The sequence below is a fragment of the Lagenorhynchus albirostris genome, chromosome 2 (assembly GCF_949774975.1).
Source record: "Lagenorhynchus albirostris chromosome 2, mLagAlb1.1, whole genome shotgun sequence".
Lineage (NCBI taxonomy): Eukaryota > Metazoa > Chordata > Mammalia > Artiodactyla > Delphinidae > Lagenorhynchus > Lagenorhynchus albirostris.
The window spans coordinates 154,393,607-154,413,760 of NC_083096.1; the positions used below are offsets into that span (position 1 = coordinate 154,393,607).

Below are 20,154 nucleotides of genomic sequence, written 5' to 3' on the forward strand. Positions count from 1 at the left end.
ACTTTTTGGTTTCCCAGTGCGTATAAAAGTTATGTTTACACTATACTGTAGTCAAATGTGCAGTAGCATAATGTCTAAAAGAACACTGTAGGGAGTTCCCTGGTGGCCAAGTGGTTAGGATTCCTGGCTTTCACTGCCATGGCCCGGGTTTGATTCCTGGTTGGGGAACTGAGATCCCGCAAGCCACGTGGCACAGCCAAAAATTAAAATAAATAAAAGAACTATGTACATACCTTAACTGAACAGTACTTTATTCCTAAAAAATGCTAACCATCATCTGAGCTTTCAGCACGTCATAATCTTTTGGCTGTCATAACATCAAAGATCACTGATCACAGATCACCATAACAAATACAGTAATGATGAAAACGTTTGAAATACTGTGAGAATTGCCAAAATGTGACACAGAGACACCAAGTGAGCAAATGCTGTTGGAAACATGGCACCAATGGGCTTGCTTGACACAGGGTCGCCACACACCTTCAGTTTGTAGAAAACACAGTATCTGTGAAAGTGAAGCACAATAAAACAAGCTCTGCCTGTATTATTTTAGACAGCATGAGATTTAGAGCAAGAAAAAACTTAAGCCTCAATCCACTCTTGCCAGCTTTTTCATCTTGGCCAGTTACTCTACAGAGCTTGGAATACTGCCTGGGGTGTAGGAAGTACTGTGCAGTGTTAGCTATTAATGTCATTATTTCCAAATAATAGTACTTATTGGATCAATTGCTCCTGGGAAATGCCACACTCTAGAATGGCATTCAAGGACCTCTGCAAGATTTCAATTCTGTTTTGCAGTTTCCCTCCCCACTACACACACACACACACACACACACACACCTACGTTCTAGCCTCATTGGGCTACTCATAGCAACCTTGAAAATGTCATGTTGTAATAATACAGTATTATATTATCCACTGTCTACCAAATACTTCTTGTATGCCTGGCACTGTGTAAAGTTATACGTATACTATCTCATATCATATCTATTCTACCAATGAGGAAACTAAGCCCCAAGAGTGTAAAATGACTTACTAAGCTAACAAATGGTTTATCCGTCTCTGTACTTCTGTCTGTATAATGATCTCCCTGCCTCCATCCATTTCTACCTTCCAAAACACGACCTTCTTTTAAAGGTCCAGCTTCATTGCTACCTCCTCCAGGAAGCTTTCCTTGGAGGATACGAAGGGAAGAATATCTTCCCTCTAGTGGGCAGATACTGGGCCCCTCTTCCTTAAAGGGCTGACTGAGCCCATCATACAGATGGAGGAGGCCCAGAGATGTGACAACGGTCCGAAGTTGTGCTGCCTTTTGCCTGGACCAAACCTCCAAGATCTCAAAGACCCTGTCTGTGGACAAGGAAGGGTCTTCCTTCCTGAGGGGCAGAGCCATTGTTGCTTATAGGAAATAGAGGTTTTGTAGGTGGAACTGACCTCCTGCTGGGAGGATGGGGCTGGGTTTCCCCTGCTCTTACACTCAAAAAGTCTCTAGATTCAAAGCCCTTTTCACAAGTTCTATACACACCCATATTTGCTTGCTTTTCATCTCTCTCCTTCATAAGGGCAGGATGGTCCATGAATGTTTAGCTCGCATATCTTCCCCAGCACTTGGAACAGAGCAAGACTGGCTCTTAGAAATGCCACATAAAGTTTGTTGAATGACAAATGAATGAATCCAGAAAACAAAGCTCTGACATTCCTGCTATACTACAGAATCCTCAGCTGCAGAGACCTCACCTGCTGCCATGTCCTCACCATGAAGTTTTTTTTCCTTCCTCTTCCCAACCCTGGACTCATTCTTTCTCTTGACAGATCATACCATCTATCCAGTACAGACCCGCTGTGCTGGGATGAACAGTGCTGGCAGGCTTTAAACCACTGGGTGGTCTAGGAAGTCTTCCCTGAGGAGGGGATCTACCTATAGGGATCTACCTATAGATCTACCTATAGATCTACCTATAGATGCTCCCTAAATGTTTCTTGATTTAATATACTAACTAGAATATAAACTTCATGAGGGAGAGAGGGACTTCCTCTGCCTTGTCCATCATGGTATCCCCCAGCACCTTTATCCGGTATTGACAGAGAGTGAGCCCATTTCTTTGAATGAATATATAATACTAATATTTCTTCATTCATTTAATCAAATCAATGCTTTTCAATGGGAGTGTCTGTGTGCTTTTAGTAATTTCCATTTTTGGTCATCACAGTGATGATGAGGGTGGTTCCTGGCATTTATGGAAGAAGAGATGCCATCTCTATTATATCTTGCAATGCACGGGGACAGGGCCACATGGAGTAGACTTGTCCCATGTACCACATGACTTTCAAATAACCTGCCAGACCCTCATGCAGATGAAAAATCTTTCCATAACTATCAGAGCTTAGACCCTGACTCCCTTTTACATGGGAACAGAACATATTTTGTGCCCTTAAATATCAACTAAATTTCCAGGAACACCACTACCTCGTAAATAGAAAGATGATTGTATTTTGTTTTATTGAAGCTTTCCCCAAATTTGTTCATCTTTCCAGAGAATCCCGTCACCCACGGGCACTACTGCATTAGTAGCTGTCGTGTTCCCAATGATTCTACCTTTAGGTCCCAGTATTCTAAAAACTTCAGAACGTCTTCTCCGTTATTTGGGCCCAGTCATTTACATAGCGGAACACCTATTATGTAACTATAATTTATCTTATGTCATCTTTATTTTACAGTTAGGCAAGACATCGATTATAAATATGATGCGTGCCGGTGGGTAACCTTATCCCTGGGTTCTAGTCCCGGAGGGGCGGGTGATTTACTCTCTACCCACTCGTAGGGAAAGCGGCCGTTGGGTCCGGCGGAGGCCCCAGCGGAGCGGTCCTCCGCGCGCCAGGGGTCGCTGTGGCGCCGCGCGGCCGTGCCGGGACCCTCTCGCGTGGCCGCCCCGCCTCGGGCCCCCGGGCCGAGTGGGCGGGCACGACTGCGCCCAGGTCGCGAGGCGCCCTTCGACCAGCAGCGCCCGGGGCGGGCGGGTATAAATGGAGCGGTGGCTCCCCCGGCCGCCTCTCTCCGCCCCGGGTCGCCGCAGCCTCTGCCGCTTTCGGGCCTAGCAGCCTGAAGGGAAAAAAAAAGAGAAAAAGATAAAAAAAAACCCGAAAACCCTTTAAAATCTTAAAAAAAAGAAAGAAAGAAAAAAAAAAGAGCGAATCCTCCTCGGAGAACCCGCGGGGAAGTCACTTTTGCACGCTTCCGGCCTGCCCGACGCCGCCGCCGCCGCTGCCGCACCTGGGCGTTCGTCGGTCCCCGTCCGTCGGTCCGGTGGTGAGCCGCTCGCGCGCCCGCGTCCACGCGCCTCAGCCCGCCTCTCGGCCGCGCCGCGTGGCAGCCCCGCGCCCGCCGCTCTCGACCCCCGCGCGCCGGCCTCCGCGCTCCACGTGTCCGCGCTGCCCTTCGCCGGCCCGGCGTGGGAGGCGGCTGCGCGCTCCGGCCGCCCGGGGCTTGCCGAGTCGGCACCGACAAATATTTGGTTTCCCTCTTCCCTGGGTTGCTGTAATCGTAAACCGTCGGGAGCCCGAGGCCTATATTTATAGAGAAACGCACGTTCCGGAGGCCGCCGTGGGCACCACTGGCTTGCCTCGGGAAGAATTTTTGTAATTTGGAGGACAGTCCCCGTTTTCATTGTTTTCATTTTTTGAAATTGGGAGCTTCCAGACCAGAACAGCTGAAAATTAACAAACTCCCAGGGAGGGCCATATTGTTTTTGAGAGCCTTTTGTCTGCGGGTGGGCAGTCTCGTCCGAGCCGTCCCCGCACTCCTCTCCGGCCCTCGGAGCCGACTCCAGCTTCTCTGAGCTTCACTGCCACCTGTGGGCCGCGGCTCGGAGCGGAGCCCCCTTTGTCCTGTGTGGCCCCCCCTAAGAAGTCCTCCTGGCGGGGCTCGGGGTGCTGGGGGCTGGGGAGATGAACGCTGCGGCCAGCAGCTACCCCATGGCCTCCCTGTACGTGGGTGACCTGCACTCGGACGTCACCGAGGCCATGCTGTATGAAAAGTTCAGTCCTGCGGGGCCTGTGCTGTCCATCCGGGTCTGCCGCGACATGATCACCCGCCGCTCCCTGGGTTATGCCTATGTCAACTTCCAGCAGCCGGCTGACGGTGAGTATAAGCGGTGGCCACAAGTCCGTGGGCTCTTTGGGGACCCTAAGATTCCTTCTCCGGGCAGGTCCCCACCCCCGTGGAGAGGGCATCGCGACAGCACGTTGCCACAGAAGCCCTAGTCGGGGACGGGCCATGGGAGTTGAGAACGCGGGATCCTGGCATCAGACGACCAGAGTTTCAGTCTTGCTTCCACAACACTTGCTAACCGGGTGACCTTGGGCTGATGGGTGCTGGTGGAGCCCAAGGAGGCTGTAAAACAGGACCAGAAGGAAGTCGCTGTCATTCCGTATGTGGGCGGTTTGCTCTGTGAGCCTTGCCTGGTCAGTGGCCAGGTGTTCGGGCCCCTCACAGGCGTGCGGAAGGGACAGGATGATTGAAACACAATTACTTAAAAAATGTTACCTAGGCAGAGCTGTTGCCCCTCCCCTTACTGTACCCTGGGCTGAGAGTCTTTGACTTTGTGCTGGTGAGGGGTTTTTCCGGGCAGGTGGAAAGTGGGGGAACAATGTTGTGTGTTGAACTTGAGCAGGCACTTGTGTTAGCACCACCAGAGAGTGTGTGGTGCTGGGCCAGCTCCCTCCTCTGCGTGCTTGCCACCGGGGCGGAGGAGTTCTTTCTCTGGACAAGCCCTGGGCTGTGGAGCGTGGTACGCAGGTAGTCTGGGGAAGCGCCTCTTGGAAATCCGCTAGGCTGGTGGGGATTATGGCCTCAACCTGTGCACAGTGCTTTATACTTGACAAAACCCTTTTACTTCATCCCATCTGAAGAAAATAGGACTTCTGAGGGAGAAAAGCAGCTGCAAAAGGTGGGAGGCTAGGCTGGGACTGTGGGTGCAGTGCTCTGCCAGCCCTGACTGGGGCCGTAGCCTGGAGCGTGGAGAGGTATGCTGCAGGCCTGGCCCGAGTGAGGCCAGAAGAAACCTAATCAGGGGCTGCGCGTGACTCCAGAATAAAAGGGCACAACTGTAGAGACCGTTACTGGGAGAAGCAAGCCATGCTGTGGCCAGGGATCTCCGGGTCCCTATTTTTGTCACCACTTTGTTCACTGTCCGTGAAGCACAGAGAATGTCACTTGCCCAGGATGCAGCTGAGACCAGAGAATTGGACTTGTTGAGAGACACAAGGCACTGCTACTGTCAGTTCAGTGTGCTCTGGCCGCAGGGCACAAAGAAGGTAGCTGAGTGTGGCCTTTTAAGGGGGGAGTGGTGGGCACATTGGCTGTTGTCTGCCTCCTTGACTCTTCTGAGCAAAAGTCCTGTCACTTAGAGATAGTAGCAGAAGCCATTGGTTAGTGTGTCTGCCAACACATACCTCTGCAGGACCTCTCCCTGCTATAAATAAGCGCAGCCAGATTTGTCAGACGAAGCCGAGTTGCCTTGTGCAGCCCTCTCCGGAAATAGACAGGAGCTGTGTTGAAATGGGCTGCTAATTCACGCAACACAGTTAGGGGTCCCAGGCTGTGGATCGCAGAGTCCTCACAAGCGAGCCCTTCTTTCTGTCCCGGACTTGCACTGACTTGGATCTGCCGTCCCCACTTTCCCTGATCTCCTCCCCTCTCACGCTGAGCCAGCCCACCTGAGGAAAGTGGGAAAGATGGTTGGAAATAGGGCAAAGGAGATACCTTGCTGGCTGACTGGACAGCTGAGCCTGTGGAGGGGCAGAGTTAGGGATTGTGTCCCTGTTTTAAGTGAGACGGTGCCTTGAGGCGGGAGAAACACCCTCTACCCCCATCCCTTCATGAAGGAGGAGATTCTGGGAGATGTCGGTGCATAAGTCAGGGGAAGTGGGTCTGGGTCCTTTTTACTGCCAGTAAAGAGAAGTGTTCTGCTGACAGGTAGGGGTTATTTTGGCCTCTGGTTCTTTAAATGGTCTCCGTGGTGTATACATGGATTGGGTTGGGAAGCTAAGGAAGCGTCCGTCCCCAAGCACTGGGTTGAGAACTTTGTTGGCCACCAGGGCATTTGAAAGTCCTGGAATTCCGTAGAACGCAGATGAAGACTTCTAGGTAGCCTAGAAACCACTAGGTGCAGGGCCTGCCTCCACTGTCAACTTAGGCACAAAGGGGTTGCAGTTTCATCCTTCTTGTCCTGATGATACAAAGAACATTTCCATGTGTGGCCATCATTTTGATGATTGAGGCTTTTTTGTCAGAATCAATTTCTGTTCTCAGAAATTGAAAATATAAGAAACTGGGCTGAATTTGGAGATAGCACATTTTCCCCAATCGAACGCTCACAGGTTTTTTTAGTCATTGTCTCATAGACAGGTTGTAAACTAAGTGACAGCTAGTTGATAATGCTGATGCAATACCTTACTGAAAAATAATCAGAAAGTCCGCCATTAGTTTCTTAGTCAGTAGTTAGCTATACCGTTTAGCCATCCTGAACATGAGTTTGTCCATTTTATAAGAGGGATCATTTCACCTCTTCCACTTTCATCCTGGTGGGCAGTAGGCTGCAAAGTCGTTTATAAATGATAAAGCTTAGTCAAATGTGAGGTGTTATTTGATCCTGGTGCTATAAACCCATTTAGATTATCTTGCATAACCTCCTTACCCCAGAGGGGTTGAGACTTCTGCCATGAAGGAGGACGATTAGCTAGAACCTAGCCTCAGTGGCACTGCAGCCTAGAGGAATCTGATGTCCTTTAATTTTGATAGAGTTGAATTTCATCAGAGTGCTTACCTTGAAAGTTCTGGAGTTATCTGTTCCTGGGATGGTGGCAGGTAACGTTTTATATCCTTGACTGAAATACGTTTCTCTCTTGCAGCTGAGCGGGCCTTGGATACCATGAACTTTGATGTGATTAAGGGAAAGCCAATCCGTATCATGTGGTCTCAGAGGGATCCCTCTTTGCGAAAATCTGGCGTGGGAAATGTCTTCATCAAGAACCTGGACAAATCTATAGATAACAAGGCACTTTATGATACTTTTTCGGCATTTGGAAACATTCTGTCCTGCAAGGTAAACACTGATTAAATGATTTCAGCAGAATAATTAACAGAATCATGACAACAAATACCAGATGGGGAATTGCTTGGAATTGGGTGACCGGGTATGATAATTTCCAAAATGCTGGAAATGGCTCTGAAGTCTAAAAGTTCACTGCAGCAAACGTCGGTGCCACAGCCCAGCATAAACCAGCAGGCGCTTTCGTGTCTTTGTTTATTCTTCCCTCTGCCTGAAATATCCTTCCTGTTTTCTAGCTTTGGAAGGCATCAAAAGGTTTCTCCTGGGGAGTGGGGGGCTGGAAAGTACCAGAGCAATGCCTCTGGTCTCCAGGAAGCTGTACTTAGTCATGTTAGAAGCATGAATTCACCCTCTTCCTTCTCCACGCACCTGTTTATGTGGAGCATTTTGTACAGCTCGTGTGGTGGTGGTTTACATGTCTGGCTCCACACTAGACTGAAATTCTGTTGTGGGCTTGGAAAGTGGTTCGTCATTCTGTAGCCCTGTGGTTTTGCACCCAGATCTTAATATTTTTTTTTTAATGAAGTAAGAAAACATTTGGAATAGAAGGAGCTTAATGGTGGCTACCATTTTTAAATGGAACATTATTGGGTACCTGCTGTAGTCTCCTGCCTTTTGAACATGGATGGGCTAGAGGCCTCTCAGACCCAGGAGCCCACACGGCTCTCGAGCCTCTGCAGCTGGGCAGTGGCGCTGAAGTGGCCCGCCTTGTCTTTGACAGGTGGTGTGTGATGAGAACGGCTCTAAGGGTTATGCCTTTGTCCACTTCGAGACCCAGGAGGCTGCCGACAAGGCTATCGAGAAGATGAATGGCATGCTCCTCAATGACCGCAAAGTGTGAGTGTCCCAGTCCGGAGCAACAGCCGTCGCATGAGCCAGCCGTGGCCCCACCTCGGTATTAACTGGCACACACAAGGCGGCTACTGGTTCTCGGCCCAAGTGTGGCCTGCTCCTACCTCTCCACTCCAGGGCTGGTGAGTCTCCCTGCCCGAGCCGTGGCAGCCCTTTTGACTCGCCAAGGTGGGCTTTCTGCCCAAGCCATGGCTGGCCTGCCGCCTCTCCCTTAAAAGCATCCGTCTGTGGGTTTTGTGAGCGTCGGCAACAGGGGCTGGCTGGAAGGCAGCTCTTAAGCCCACTCTGAGCAGGGGTCTTGGCCAGCAGCAGAGTGGAGAGGGCCCTGGACTGACCAGGAGCTGTGTACTAGTCATGTGACCTTGGCCTTCTGTGATTCAGGTCTTTCCGTGGGGTCACTCGCTAGGGGTTGATGCAAATTGTCCCCTCCACGTGGCTAGCTTATGACTCAGTGGTCTTCAAATACAAGGCTGGCTCCACAGCACTAATTAATTTGGTTACAATGAAAAGTCTTATCCCATTGCAGAAGACTGTTCATAATAGACCTTGTTGCTTTGGTGTGGTTATTTCAGAATGGAGAGATGGGGATCTTAGTTAAGCCATGCCGGGAGAGAAGGGACAATAAATCTTGGTTATGACAAGCAAGAGTCATTTCTGTCCTTTGTGTTACTGAACAGACCAGGGGATGGCTTGTGTTAATGATGTGCATGTGCCCAGTGGTCAGGTCTTCTAAAGGTATCACTGGAAAAAAGCCTCAAGATTTTTCATGTATGGATACCTTTCCCTATTAAGTGTAAACAGCACCAAAACAAATAAAGTAAAAAAAGCAAAGGCTACCTCTTAGTTCACTCCAACAGTCTCACTCCTAGGATTAACCACTGTTAACAGTTTGGTTTGTATCCTTCCAGACCTTTTCTATGCATTTACATAGATGCACAGAAATGAACGTTTTAAAAACATGGTCATCAGGTTTCTTCACGAAGGCAGTGTGATGTGGTAGGAGGAGCCCTGGCCTGAGCCAGGAGCCCTGGGGCTGGTCCTTGTAGGACAGTCCTGCCTCTTTCTCTTTCTGCTGGGGAGTTGGGACGTCTCTGAGCTTGCTCTCTTGGTGGTTGGATGGGAACTCGTGTGTTTTAACCTCTCCTGTCAGCCTTTAACCTGCGTTCCTTCGGGCCCCTGGAAATCATGTTTTGTTCCTCTGAGTGATCACTGTTTTTCACGATTTCTTTTTAGGTTTGTGGGCAGATTCAAGTCTCGAAAAGAGCGGGAAGCTGAGCTTGGAGCCAAAGCTAAGGAATTCACCAATGTTTATATCAAAAACTTTGGGGAAGAGGTGGATGATGAGAGTCTGAAAGAGCTATTCAGCCAGTTTGGTAAGTCAGGGTCCTTTGTCCCACGTGTCCCCTTTCACAGTCCACCAGACCTGGAATTCATCTATTTTTACTTAACAGATGAGCCCACCTAGACCCAGAAGTAAAATGCCTTGTATGACAGAGGCCACAGGGTAGATAGGAATAGACTCCAGGCCTCGGCTCTTGGCTTCATCCTACTTTGTCCCATCCCCAAGGCCATCTCAGCAGCTTGGTCAGAAGTAGAAGGCCAGGCGTGATGCCTCTTTCTTAGAGTCCATCTGGGCTCAGCCGGAGCTTGCTTCAAGTGGGCTCCTAGAGAAGCCTTCTCTCCTTGAGCTGTGATAGAGATGCTGTTACTAATAGTTCTGTCTTTGGTAACAGGTAAGACTCTAAGTGTCAAGGTGATGAGAGATCCCAGTGGGAAATCCAAAGGCTTTGGCTTTGTGAGTTATGAAAAACACGAGGATGCCAATAAGGTGAGAGCACCATGAGGGTCGGGGAGGATTTGTAGGGAGTGGCCCTAGTGTGTGGGCAGGGCCTTGCCAGCACATGGTAGAGCTGAGTTGTAATTGTCTGAGTACCTAGTAGTGATGCATGGTCACTGTGCTCTGGAATTGTCTTCCTGAGGGATTTCACATAACTGTTTTCAAAGCACTTGACATGTGCCCATCACCTCAGCTGTTCAGTCCTGTAGGTTGAAAGAGTAGGGCAGGCATTTGTTCCCATTCATAGGTGAGGGAACCAAGGGCCCCGAGTTGCTGATCTGATAAAAGAACAGTAGCCGCTTCCGGGAGAACCATTGTGCTAGGCCCTCAACATGTATCACTCAATACCCTGAAAGAACCTGAGGAGTTTAGTGGCAGCCAGATTATCAACCTAGGCTCGTGTCTACCATGCTTGTATTTATACAGCTGTACAGTTTTTTCACTGAATTATCTGGACCAGTGACCCATTTAAATATTAACCCCATTTTACTGATGAGGAAGTTTGGATTGGCTTAGCTGACTTCAGAGTGAAATTAATTTTTAGCCCTGTAGGGACGACTTTTCTCTCAGAATATTTGGTGGGACTTAACAGACCTCCAGAGCAAGGCCCCTGCCTCTGCATCTTGATTTAAAATCATGTATTTCCTCTTCAGGCCGTGGAGGAGATGAATGGAAAAGAAATCAGTGGGAAAGTCATTTTCGTCGGCCGTGCACAGAAGAAAGTGGAACGGCAGGCCGAGTTAAAACGAAAATTTGAACAGCTGAAACAAGAGAGAATTAGTCGGTATCAGGTAAGAGGTGGTCTCAGCCCAGCCTACCAGCAGGGGCTGTACCACGAGATGTTGGCAAAAGCATCCTTAGTTTGGCAGGCTTTCTTTTTGGGGACCATGAGTCTCCTCTTCTCATTTCTCTCAAGATCATCAGGTTTAACAGGATGTACCTACCAGATACAGCAGCGGTTCTGGAACAAGGATGAAGATAATTTATTCATTTAGGGACTCTATTCTGGAAGCCTCAGCCTGTTGTTCTTAGTCATGTGCGTTCTGTTTACTTAAATCATACCACTTTGTTTGGAACGGTGTAAGGAAAGCCCTGCTAGGTCAGTGGTCAGCCAGACCAGCTGTGAGAAAGGCTGGGACTGTATCGATGGTCCTGTCAGAGTCTTCAGCAGTAGATTCTCAGCCTTGAGCTTGCATCAGGATCCCCTGCAGGGCTTATGAAAACAGATTGCTGGGTCCCACAGCTTCTGATTCATTAGGTGTGGGTTCTGGCCTGAGAATTTACATTTCTGACAAGTACCCAGAGATACTGCTATTGCATGTCTGGAGCCCATATTTTGAGAACCACTGTCTTAGGAAATGTGTGAGGTATAGAAGTGCAATTAACAGACCTTTCTGTTTCAGGGGGTGAACCTCTACATTAAGAACTTGGATGACACCATTGATGATGAAAAGTTAAGGAAAGAGTTTTCTCCTTTTGGATCAATCACCAGTGCTAAGGTATTTTATACTGAGATGTAGGGATTGAAAGCAGAAGTTGTAAACTTGCAGAGGTTTATTGCATTTGTTTCATTGAAGGAATAGGATCTAAATTTTCATTTCTGAGAGTAGCTACCACATTCATCTAGCAAATTCCTCCTGGCATTCGGTTACCCATCTGAGTATATGCTCTGGAAAATGACATTTCGTTAGGTTAACATTGCACTGTCTCCCAAGTACTGGGATGTGGAGATGCATCTGACTCAGTGCCTCCCTGCCAGCCCCCCAAGAGCACCTGAATCTTTCCCATTCTTTGCTGCTTTGTGCTGGTGTGGGGACAGATGGTGCCACAGCATGAGCAGGGGAAATCCAGACGGGTTGTCTTTCACTTGTCTTGAGGCCTGTCTCTACAACTCTGCCACACGTATTCCTTGAACGAAGGTGTGTGAGGATTTTGGAGCTGGGGTTGGGAACTTCCATCTGGTGTCCTAAAGGAGAGGGAGTGGAAAGTTTGTTTCTCCGTGTTTTGCAGCGTGCATCATCTGCTTGATTTTCTTTGATAATGGTAGCAACCGAGTTAGCTGGGGGAGTAAGTACAAACCCCCTTGTGAAGATAAGGGTGAGAAGAGAATGCTGGTTAGGCGAAGATGTTGTATTGTGTGTCCTTGGTGCTTTGGGTGTGTGGTGGGCACTGATGGCATCGGAAAGTTTTGGGGCATAGCCTGTTGCAGACTCTATGCCTGCTCCACAGAGGTGAGGCAGATGTCACAGAGTCCTCCAGGGGATGAGAAAGGAGGCCAGCGGGCCGGTAAAGACTTGGTGACCCTGCCCTGGCCCTTAGCTTGTCACTCACAACCCAGGAGCATTATCAGTGGTCGCAGGGCATTGGCCAGAAGCCACCCCCAGGAATTTCCTCAGTTCCTCACCCCCTCCCTCCTATCACCCCCGTGACGGGCCTCCAGCAGCGCAAGGAATGATAGTCTCTCTTAGCGGACCAGCACAGGAGTCAAGATGGCATTTGCAAGAAGAGAACAAAAGAACTGTATCTTGAAGTTTCCCGGCACCATGCCCGAGATCAAGGTGTCACATTACTTTCACACACCTTACTGGTCCACCTCGTTGGTAGACAGGTGTTGGGTTGATACACATCTTTACTCCCATGTCCTCCTCTTCAGGAGGCTCACCAGGCGGTGAGCTAAGACATGAGTGAAATGTAGAGATTACAGAGTGAGACTAGAATCCAGCTGCTTGTCTCCTGGCTGGTTGTAGTTCTGCTGTGTTTATTCTCATTGAATTAATGGTGGCAGTCATTGATTTTATGACTCCTGCCCACATGTATTTCAAAAGCATGTCCTAACCTTGCTAAGAGCTTACTAAGTTTTGTTCACCAAGGTCTTGGGCAGATGAGTTTTACAAATAAGATGCTTGATGCTAATGTCCAGATCTCTGTGAGTTCCCAGAGATAGCTATGCTTCTAGGTACGAGGAAACATCTTTGGGTTCCTGGTTCAACCATTAGCCATATCACAGTATTTGGGAACTTGAGTCACCTGGGGATCTAAAAAGGAAAAAGCTTAGTTTCTCCCTTTAGACTTTGTGATTCAGTTGGTGACTCAAGTTGGTCTGGGGTCCATCGTGGGACTGGACTGTGAAGCCTTGACCTAGACCTGGTAACTCTTGGAGTGGAACCCAGGTTTTAACACACAGACATCTTTGTGCTAAGTGGCTGGTCTCATTTTGTAGGTGATGCTGGAGGATGGGAGAAGCAAAGGGTTTGGGTTTGTCTGCTTCTCATCCCCTGAAGAGGCAACCAAAGCAGTCACGGAGATGAACGGACGCATCGTGGGTTCCAAGCCACTGTATGTTGCCCTGGCCCAGAGAAAAGAAGAGAGAAAGGCTCACCTGACCAACCAGTATATGCAGCGGGTGGCCGGGATGAGAGCGCTCCCCGCCAATGCCATCTTAAATCAGTTCCAGCCTGCAGCTGGGGGCTACTTTGTGCCAGCAGTCCCACAGGTGGGTATGCAGTATGCTCATGTCTCCTTGGAACCTGCCTGCTGATAGCTGCTCCTATGGTCCGCAGTGGTTGGGGAGGGATTTTTGGATATTGGAATTCTAGAATGTCACAGTAAAGATCCTTCAAATAAAACAAGGAAGGACTTAACTCGTGGTTGTGCACACACAGTGACAGGGGTAAAGTAAAAGAGTCCCTGTTAACTGGCTGTCCCTCCCCCAAGCTCTTGAGTAGAGAGCGCCTCTGTCCTGAATAATTAGCCTAGGGCCTGGTAGTGAGATGAGGTGAGATGAGCTACTTCTCTAGTGTGGCTTCAGGTCCTTAAATAAAAGGGCTTGGCTGCTCTTTCTTACAGGCTCAGGGAAGACCTCCATATTACACACCTAACCAGTTAGCACAGATGAGGCCTAATCCACGCTGGCAGCAAGGTGGGAGACCTCAAGGTAGGTGGTGGGGAACAGTGATTTGATCACCCAGGATGTACCTGTCCTGGCCTCCCCTCCCTGCCCCCTCTGAGGCACAGCCTAGGTTCGGCTGTGTTGTTCATCAGTGACGTGCATTTTTTTAAAATTAATTAATTTATTTTTACATCTTTATTGGGGTATAATTGCTTTACAGTGGTGTGTTAGTTTCTGCTTTATAACAATGTGAATCAGTTATACATATACATATGTTCCCATATCTCTTCCCTTTTGCGTCTCCCTCCCTCCCCCCCCAATCCCACCCCTCTAGGTGGTCACAAACCACCGAGCTGATCTCCCTGTGCTATGTGGCTGCTTCCCACTAGCTATCTATTTTACGTTTGGTAGTGTGTATATGTCCAAGCCACTCTCGCTTTGAGTGACGTGCATTTTTTGTCTCTTCACCAGGCTTCCAAGGAATGCCAAGTGCTATACGCCAGTCTGGGCCTCGTCCAGCTCTTCGCCATCTGGCTCCAACTGGTAATGCTCCGGCCTCTCGTGGCCTCCCTACTACCGCTCAGAGAGTCGGTGAGCAAACTGGCCTTGAAGTGTGGCCCGGGGAGGAGGGAGTCAGGACGACTAGGCTCTGCTCAGGGTTGGTCAGTTCGTTGGGCTCACCGTGTTGTCCGGTCCTGGTTCTTTACTCTTAGCTGTGTGCTTAGGTGGGTACTTAAGGAGCAGGGAAACAGTATGAGTTCTGAGTGTTGGTTCCTTTTAAGATTCTTTGCCTCATCGGTGACTCACGTGAACAAGGTTAATTGTAGAAATTTGTTAGCTGAATGACGACAGAGGCAGCCTGTTCTTTGGGTGGGGTTGGGAGATTCAAGGGACTTCTTTGCAGATTATGTCCTGTGTTCCAAGAGGTGGCAAGAGTTGTATGTTTTCTGTTGGCTCTTCCTCGAAAGTAGCGGTAGTGGCCCCATGTGTGATGTGTGCTGTATGAACATGCTTTGGAATTGCTCCTTCCGTGGGACGTGGCCAGTTGGACATCTGCTGCCAACACTGATGTGCATTTGCTGGTCTGTTGTAGGGTCTGAGTGCCCGGACCGCTTGGCTATGGACTTTGGTGGGGCTGGTGCCGCCCAGCAAGGGCTGACTGACAGCTGCCAGTCTGGAGGTGGTATTGGATGCACACAGAATGGGGAAAGATGGGATTTGACGGGTCTTTGCCCAGACCGATGGGCTTTAATTTTACTTGTCCTTTTCCTAAGGTGTTCCCACAGCTGTGCAGAGCCTAGCGCCTCGTGCTGCTGTTGCCGCCGCTGCTCCTCGGGCTGTTGCACCTTACAAATACGCCTCCAGTGTCCGCAGCCCTCACCCCGCCATCCAGCCCCTGCAGGTGAGGTCCATCTAACAGAACCCTAGAAGGGTCCCCCCTGCTTCCACATGATTCAAAAGCTGCCTTGCTTGGATTCCCTCAACAGGTATTAAATGCCTGCTCTGTGTCAGGGAGCCGTGTCCCGTGTGGTGACCCTGCCCTTGGGGGACTCTCTAGTGGGAGAGAAGGGGCTTGCAAGTGTTCTTCTGATAATGGTTGGCTCAGCAATGCCCCCGAGGAGGCAGCTGTGCTTCCTGCTCTCCTCACCGCGTGCACGGGCTCTCTCGGCTCTTTGAAGCTTCCATTTCACTTTCACATCCAGTGGTCGAATTGATCCTTAGCTGCTCTCCAGGTGACTGGGTGGCAAAGAACATCTTAGATGAAAGGTTCATCTTCAGAGGTATTAGGCTGGGTGGAGGAATTGGACCTGGATCACAGGTTCTCTAAGCTGGAGCTGCTATCTCTATAGAGTTGTGCCTCTCAGGCAGGCCAAGCAGCGAGCTTGTGGCAGAACTCTGCAGTTTGCTTGGAGGAGCTGTGCTGGGCCTTGCTTCCTCCTGCTCTGTGCTCTGAGTTGGAAATTTCCCAGAACTTGGCACTATGAGAAATATTTTTGCCTATAAGACCCTACTTTTAGCACTGTGACTGGTATTGACGGTCTTTAGCATTTAATACAATAAAAACATGCGGTTCAGTGAAAGTGATACAGGATGAAATTATAAGCATTTTCCTATTCATGTCCTTCGACCCAGCCTCTACTGGGAATTCACCCTAAAGGAAAACTAACGTTCAGGAAAGGGCTACACATACAAATGTTCATGGTACCTTATTTATTAACAAGGCTTCGATGTCTTGGGCAGCCTTGAGTAAAGTAAAATCATTTGGTAAATGATTGTGTAGCATTGTAGGCTTTTCTTAGTCATTTCCCTTCTCTTCGAATAGCACGTGGCATTTTAGCTGTGGTTGGTTGTGGTTTTTGCTCACACCACTCTGTTCCTCTCCCTGAATCCCCAAGACTGCAGTCAGTTCCCTGACAGCAAAGACAACTACCTCCTTCTCCTCTTTAACTCAGTAGACTCGAGTGGTTGTGCACATGACCACTGTCACTGTACTTACCCGGGTGCTAATCCACTGCCTCTCCTGGTTCCCAGGCACCCCAGCCTGCGGTCCACGTGCAGGGGCAGGAGCCGCTGACCGCCTCCATGCTGGCCGCAGCACCCCCGCAGGAACAGAAACAGATGCTGGGTGAGTGACCCACGTGCTTGCAGAAGAGGGGGCCAGAGCTGCTACTGACCTGGACACCAGCGTCCCTTCTCTACTGGGATGCCACTGGGTTTTTCACGGAATACCTTCCCACAGGTGAACGTTTGTTCCCGCTCATCCAGACGATGCACTCAAACCTGGCTGGGAAGATCACGGGGATGCTGCTGGAGATTGACAACTCGGAGCTGCTGCACATGCTGGAGTCCCCCGAGTCTCTCCGCTCCAAGGTGAGCAGGTTCCCAGACCCCCGCGGCTTCCGCTCACTCGGCTCAGGAGGGCAGGGGGTGGCCTTGGGCGCCCAGGGGCGGCAGAGAGAAGTGTCTGCTGCCCCTGTGACCTCCTCGTGCCTCGCCTGTGACCTGAGGGCTGCTGGCGCGTGGGTATCTGGGAAAGCGGTCAGCACCAGGAGAGGCCACCGCTGGGCCTGGGCGCCAGGGAGGGGCGGAGGGGCTCTCCTCAGGTGTCACTGACCACCTGGAGCTTCTCACAGGTGGATGAAGCTGTGGCGGTCCTACAGGCTCATCATGCCAAGAAAGAAGCTGCCCAGAAGGTGGGCGCTGTTGCTGCTGCTACCTCTTAGACAAGGACAAACCGTATGTTTGGCTCTTTATTTTCTGCAATGGTTATGACTCTTGACCCATCTCCCTGAAAGATTAGGGCCAGTGTATATGTAGAGCCATGTTTCTATCCCTTAACCTGGTAACTTGGGCAGGCTGTCACCTGGGTTTTTTCTGTCACCTGGATGAGTTAATATGGAAAAAAGAGAGTCCTGGTGGTAAATTAGAAGACACAAACAACAGTTTTCTCCATAAAGAGCACCTGGTTAGATCTTTCTCAAGAATCACCTTGTTTGTCTCGAATAATGGTGGATATATGAGGCATTGTCATAATCCGATCCCACAGCCTCATTTCTATGAACATCTCCCTAGTTTGGCTTGAGGTTGTGAGGTCAGTTGTGTGGCATCCACAGTTTAGCTCTGGAAACACAGCGGGCAGAGGCCTTGGTGTCAGAGTGAGAGAGACAGACACACCTGGCTACAGTTACAAGGTGTGTTCCCATCGACTTCTGCATTTGGGGGCCAGGGCCTCTGTCTGCAGGGACTTGGGGCAGTGAAGCTTAACTAGGACCTCTGACGAGGACTGGTGGTTGCCTCCAGATGGAGAAAAGAGAGGACCAAATGAACATGGGCAGAGGCAAGGGCAAAGAGCACATGGTAAGGGCCAGAGCTCGTGTGTTGGTAGGGCTTGACTTGGCATAGTCATAGCCCCTTGTCAAGGGCCTGAGCCCTGTCATTTTGAGTTTAAGCAAGGATGGCCAGGAAGGGTCAAGGTTGGGGCTTTACATACAAGTACCCTCGAAGGCACTGGTTCTTAACCAGGGGTGCCTTCTCAGAGGACATTTGCCAATATCTGGAAACATTTTTGGTTGTCACAACTGGGAATATTACTGGTATCTAGTTGGGAAGAGGCCAGGGATGCAGCTAAACGTCCTGCAATACACAGGACAGCCCCCACGGAAGAATTATCTGGGCCAGAATGTCAGTGGGCACCAAGGCTGAGACCCTGCTCTACAGTACTTACATCAGAGATTTCCGTGCGTCTCTGAGGTTTTTTTGATTTTGTATTCATAGTGTCGGTGCTTTTCTTTTCAGGATTCAAAAGCCAAATAAACCCTCATGGAATTCAGCTCAAGGTTTGAAGACGTCCTAGCTTGTCCTATGGACCTCAACACCAAGAACCACAAATTGCAAATTTAATAGGTCATTTTGTATCAAAAGGTCAATTATGAAGCACCTAGAATTTTTCAATTAAAAGAATATATTCTCTGGGTTCTGATATGGCCCAAACAGTGTTAACTTTTTTTTTCTATTGTGAGTTTGATTTTTTCTCCCCAGAAACTGGTTTTATTTGATGTACCCAAGTCTTAAGTTTCTCAATAAAGAAAAAATCTCCATAAAACTGCCTCTGTTTTTCTCTGACCACAGTTTTCTGTATAAATTCCAGTTTTCACTGCAAGTAATTTTTGGATGTAAATAGGGTCAAGTGAAGTTCTGTATATCTTGCCATCCTTTCCTGATGGTTATAAGATTATTTGGGATTAGCAAGGTGTGCAGAACTGTCCCACTGTGTTCTACTGTGGGAGGACCTTTATATTGGGAGCAGAAGTCTAGTACAGTCACAGCAGAGCTTGGGTCTGGCACAGGAAAATCGGGTAAAGGGTGGCATTGGCGTGCTTTCCAAGGACACATGGTGAGACACGCAGAACCTATCTTGCCTCTCCCTTCTTGGACTGTGTTGCTCGGGGTTTGCCAGTCCCCTCTTATCTCCTACTGTCAGTTTATCCTGCAGGCAGGTCCACTTGCTCAGATTCTGCAGCTGGCAGTAGGAAAAGTTTCCAGAGATCCAAGTGGCTGGAGGCCAAAATGTTCTGTGGTTCCTTCAGTCCTTGAAGCGACCTTAACCTGGTCAGGGTCAACTACTCTACTTGCTCTCCCTGTCCTGCAGCAACACTTTTTTTTCCCCTTCTTCCTTGAAACTTAGCAGGCTGTCCTTCCTCAGGGCCTTACCCAGGTGGTCCCTTTCCCTGCAATGTTCCCTGGTTTGTGCCTCTTGGCAGGTTCCCCCTTTTTCTCAAGGTATGCTTTCGCCTTAACCCATGTAAAGGCCCAATCTAATGTAGGTTCCCGTATTTTCTAATGTCCGCAGTTAAAGCGAGTATGTTTCTTCTATTAACGTCAGACTGTCCCTCCAAACCTAGCTTCCTGGGACCTGAGCAGTGTGGGAGCCTGCGTGCCAGCCGGTGAGGGGGTGGGGCCGTAGGCGGGGCCCAGGTAACGGCTTCCGGCGGAAGAGCCGAGGAGCAAGATGGCTGCCACCAAATGGGTCCTGAACTAGGGTGAGGTGGCGTGGGGTTGAGGCGGGGCTCGGACTGAGTCCAAGTTGGGGGCCGTGTGGACTGGGTGCAGACCCAGGGCCCCAGGTGGCATGTGGCAGCCTGGGCCGGGGTCTCTTGTGGGGGTCTACCCCTCAGCTTGTGAGCATCTGTGACCTAATGGCTTTGCGGGCCCTAGCTCTGCCCAGACCCCTTTCCCCTCTGACCCTGGACCCTGGGAGGTAGTGAGATCTGTTATTGCGACCTCAGACCGCATCCCAAACTGTCACGCTCATTCATTCCCTAAATTCTGCAGCCCTGCCCCCTTAGGTAAAGGAACTCCAAGAATAATTGGGAAATAACGGAAATAGCCTTGCTACGCGGGTTGGTGAACTCTATGATGCTATTGTATGGCAGTGTTAACAAGAGGCGTGTTGGGGGTTTTGGGAAATGACCATTCCATCCAGAGAGGTAAGGGCAAGCTTCCTGGAGGCACAGGGGCCAGAGATTTGAAAGATTAGGAGTTAAGCAGGTAGCTAAGCTGGAAGAGGCTGTTGCTTGAATGGAGAGCAGCGAGAGTGAAAGCCCAGAGGGGTGAAGCAGTCTAGCACTTGGGGCAAGTAATTTGCATTGGGGAAGCAAGGAGAGAAGAGGCTAGAGAGGTGGGTAGGGCTCAAGTTCTGAAAGTCTTACGTGCCATGCTAAGAATTTGGATTCTGTCCTGTGGTCATTGGTGAACTTTTGGAGACTATTTGGCAGGACAGTGATGTAATCAGATTTGCCCTTTCTTGGAGTCATTCTAGTGGCTGTGTAGAGAGAGAGAAACTGGAAGCAGTCAGCCCATTTACAATAACCAGGGGCTAGATGTAGGTCTGAAGAGGGATGGGGAGAGGAGTGTACCTCACAAGTCATTTGTATACCCAAAAGACTATAGGGACCCCTCCTTGCCCT

The 20,154-nt window shown here is 49.6% G+C and overlaps 1 protein-coding gene and 1 non-coding gene across 12 annotated transcripts; both read left to right on the top strand.

Annotated features, from left to right (window-relative positions):
• Positions 1-2,968: 2,968 nt before the first annotated feature.
• On the top strand, positions 2,969-18,167 carry PABPC4 (poly(A) binding protein cytoplasmic 4). 11 transcript variants are annotated; one of them, XM_060140465.1, is made up of 16 exons: positions 2,978-4,138; positions 6,910-7,103; positions 7,831-7,946; positions 9,195-9,334; positions 9,695-9,789; positions 10,452-10,589; positions 11,202-11,297; positions 13,019-13,291; positions 13,645-13,732; positions 14,159-14,278; positions 14,781-14,867; positions 14,962-15,089; positions 16,220-16,313; positions 16,428-16,558; positions 16,822-16,881; positions 17,984-18,167. In XM_060140465.1, the coding sequence occupies exons 1-16, from the start codon at positions 3,946-3,948 to the stop codon at positions 17,999-18,001; spliced, it is 1,971 nt and encodes a 656-aa protein (XP_059996448.1). In that variant the 5' UTR covers positions 2,978-3,945; the 3' UTR covers positions 18,002-18,167. The 11 variants fall into 11 exon arrangements, 9 of the variants coding, with proteins under 9 accessions (XP_059996456.1, XP_059996454.1, XP_059996455.1 ...); XM_060140467.1 differs by having other exon boundaries at positions 2,980-4,138; positions 14,159-14,230; positions 16,822-16,924; XM_060140464.1 differs by having other exon boundaries at positions 2,981-4,138; positions 16,822-16,924.
• Positions 11,568-11,702, top strand: LOC132516603 (small nucleolar RNA SNORA55). The gene has a single exon (XR_009539422.1). It is a non-coding gene; the product is annotated as a small nucleolar RNA SNORA55 (small nucleolar RNA).
• Positions 18,168-20,154: the final 1,987 nt, after the last annotated feature.

Excerpts from the sequence above, each read along its gene's own strand:
- PABPC4 (XM_060140464.1), top strand. The coding sequence starts at position 3,946 with ATGAACGCTGCGGCCAGCAGCTACCCCATGGCCTCCCTGTACGTGGGT. Across the intron at positions 10,590-11,201 it reads AGAGAATTAGTCGGTATCAG|GGGGTGAACCTCTACATTAA; the intron begins GTAAGAGGTGGT and ends TTTCTGTTTCAG. Across the intron at positions 15,090-16,219 it reads CCGCCATCCAGCCCCTGCAG|GCACCCCAGCCTGCGGTCCA; the intron begins GTGAGGTCCATC and ends CCTGGTTCCCAG.